This window comes from Cariama cristata, unplaced genomic scaffold, assembly GCF_000690535.1.
Source record: "Cariama cristata isolate BGI_N322 unplaced genomic scaffold, ASM69053v1 scaffold19824, whole genome shotgun sequence".
NCBI classification, from domain to species: Eukaryota; Metazoa; Chordata; class Aves; order Cariamiformes; family Cariamidae; genus Cariama; species Cariama cristata.
Window position 1 is genome coordinate 1 of NW_009613715.1, and position 2,230 is coordinate 2,230.

The 2,230-nt window shown below is 54.5% G+C and overlaps 1 protein-coding gene across 1 annotated transcript; it reads left to right on the plus strand.

Moving 5' to 3' along the window:
* Window positions 1–396: 396 nt before the first annotated feature.
* Window positions 397–1,368, plus strand: DCTN6 (dynactin 6; the record flags this gene model as incomplete). Its single annotated transcript, XM_009699135.1, has 4 exons — window positions 397–485; window positions 690–737; window positions 1,031–1,173; window positions 1,270–1,368. Coding segments are annotated over 4 exons (379 nt in total), but the record flags the coding sequence as incomplete, so codon positions are not given.
* Window positions 1,369–2,230: the final 862 nt, after the last annotated feature.

The window sequence follows — 2,230 nt, forward strand, 5'->3', positions numbered from 1 at the left end:
TTGCGGAGGGATGGTGTTTTCTGAGGTACCCCAGCACAGATCCCCTTATCGGTCTTGTCAAACGTGAGCGTGTGCTCACGGCTCTGTAAGGAGCAGGACGTTAGCCTAAAAACTCTCAGGAGATTAAAAAACAAACTAGCAAACCTTTTGTGTACGCGTGTGGCACTATGGCTAGGGAAGAAGTCCTCCTGTGAATCCTTCTCCAGCTGACAGAGGAGAAGAATCCTAATCCTGAGAATGAGAGACCCTGTGCAAGAGCAGGTAGTCTCAAAACCCTGACGGTCTAGCTGGATTGGATGGGATATACATGCCTTCAGCCTCGCACAAAATCGAGCTGCCAAACAGGACAGTATCTTTGTGACCTCAAAACCTGAAATATATTCTTCCGTCTTGCAGATATCCAGAAAATATTACGCCAGAAAGTGAAGAGGTGGAGCCCAAACCAATGGTCATTGGCACCAACAACGTTTTTGAAGTTGGGTGTTGTATCCTTGCTGCGCCGCGAGACAGACTGTCTCATACGCTGTGCTTTCGGATCAGCACAAGGGGAAGCACGCGTGGGCTCTGTCAGGGGTTAAGCAGCCCAGGGCTATTTAAGGTGCAGGGTATTGGTTTGGAAAAGGCGTCAGAATTTACCTTTCGAAATAAAAGCAAAACATTTTACAGTTTTCTTTAACACGGACCCGTAGATTCTCAAGCAATGAAGGTGGGAGATAACAACGTCATCGAATCCAAAGGTAAGTCTTGGCTCATCGTCTTGGCCCTTGTGAGATTTTGCTCTTGTAGACGCTGGGAACAGCAGAGGGTTACATGGTGGTGTCTGGCTGTAGCTGAGGCCAAACCGCAGCTTGTCACAAAGCTGTGATTTTGCCACAGAACCCATGTGTGTTACTGCCTTGGCAGGAGCTGGGCTGGGCTGGGCTGGCTCTGGCTCGTGGCGCCAAGCAGCTTGTGATATTGACGTTTGGTGGTGCAGGGTTTAACCGCGCCGTGGGCACAACTCTCACAGGGATTCCTCTCTCTCTGCCAGCATTTGTCGGCAGGAACGTGATCCTGACGAGCGGCTGCATCATCGGGGCCTGCTGTAACATCAACACCTATGAGGTGATCCCCGAAAACACCGTCATCTACGGGGCCGACTGCCTCCGACGTGTCCAGACCGAGCGGCCGCAGGTGGGTGTGACACACAGGTGACACGCCGTCACTCTCCCGTGCTCTGCAGGCTGCCCTCGGGGCTGCTGCCTGACCTCCCCTGCCTCTGTTTTCCAGCCCCAGACGCTGCAGCTGGATTTCCTGATGAAGATCTTGCCAAACTACCATCACCTAAAGAAGACCATGAAGGCCACATCCACTCCTGTCAAGAGCTGAGCACCTTCTGCTGCCGGTGACTGACCGAGGGTTTCATCTGGTCCTGTGAAGCACTACGCGGCCCCAGGAAGTGGCCGGTCTCTGCGTCCCTCATTCCATTCTGAGAAAAAAAAAAAAAAAAGAGAGTCTTGCTTATTTGTGTGCTTTATTTATATTCTGCTGAGCATCTCAGACCAGCGTTGGATCTGTTGTCGCTTGTGCACTAACTCTATTGTACGTGCTGTATTTTGGGAATAAAGTGTCACCTGCTCTTCTGTCAAGGGGGGACCGCAGTCCTTTCTGGGCCAGGTGATGCTGCAGGGCTGCCATTCCCTCTCACACAAGTACCGAAATGGCTGCCTCGCCCTCGCCTTGGGCGGGTGTCGCTGCGGCCATCCCTCGGGGACAGCCTGGGCACTGCCTTCCCGCTCCTTCCCCAGCCTGCTGGCCAAGGGAGATGGACCCACACGGGGGGAGAGCCGGGCTCCTCGGAGGGAGGGGTGTCCTGGCCCCACACCCCCAAATCCGTGTGGATCATGGGGTGGGAAAGGCTCCAGGGCCAGTGCCGCCCTCTCTCCCCGGACCACAACGGCAGCCTCCTGCTTGGCCTCCCTCCCGGAGGGTCCGGAGCAGAGCTGAAGCTCCTCTGCTCGTCAGCCGTTCTGGTGAGCTTCGGACGTGTCCGTGCTTCCCAGCCGGCCCCTGAGATTCCCCAGGGATGTTGTTCACAACTTCCCTGTCTATCCTTGTACAACACAGCCCAGTGTTTTGTCTCTGTGCAGAAGGAAATGGATGTTGGAGCAGGAATTCCTGTAGGAAAAAGAGAGAGGAGAGAGCATTAGCAACAGCCTGCAGAGGAACCCCAGGTACCGGCTGGGCTGCA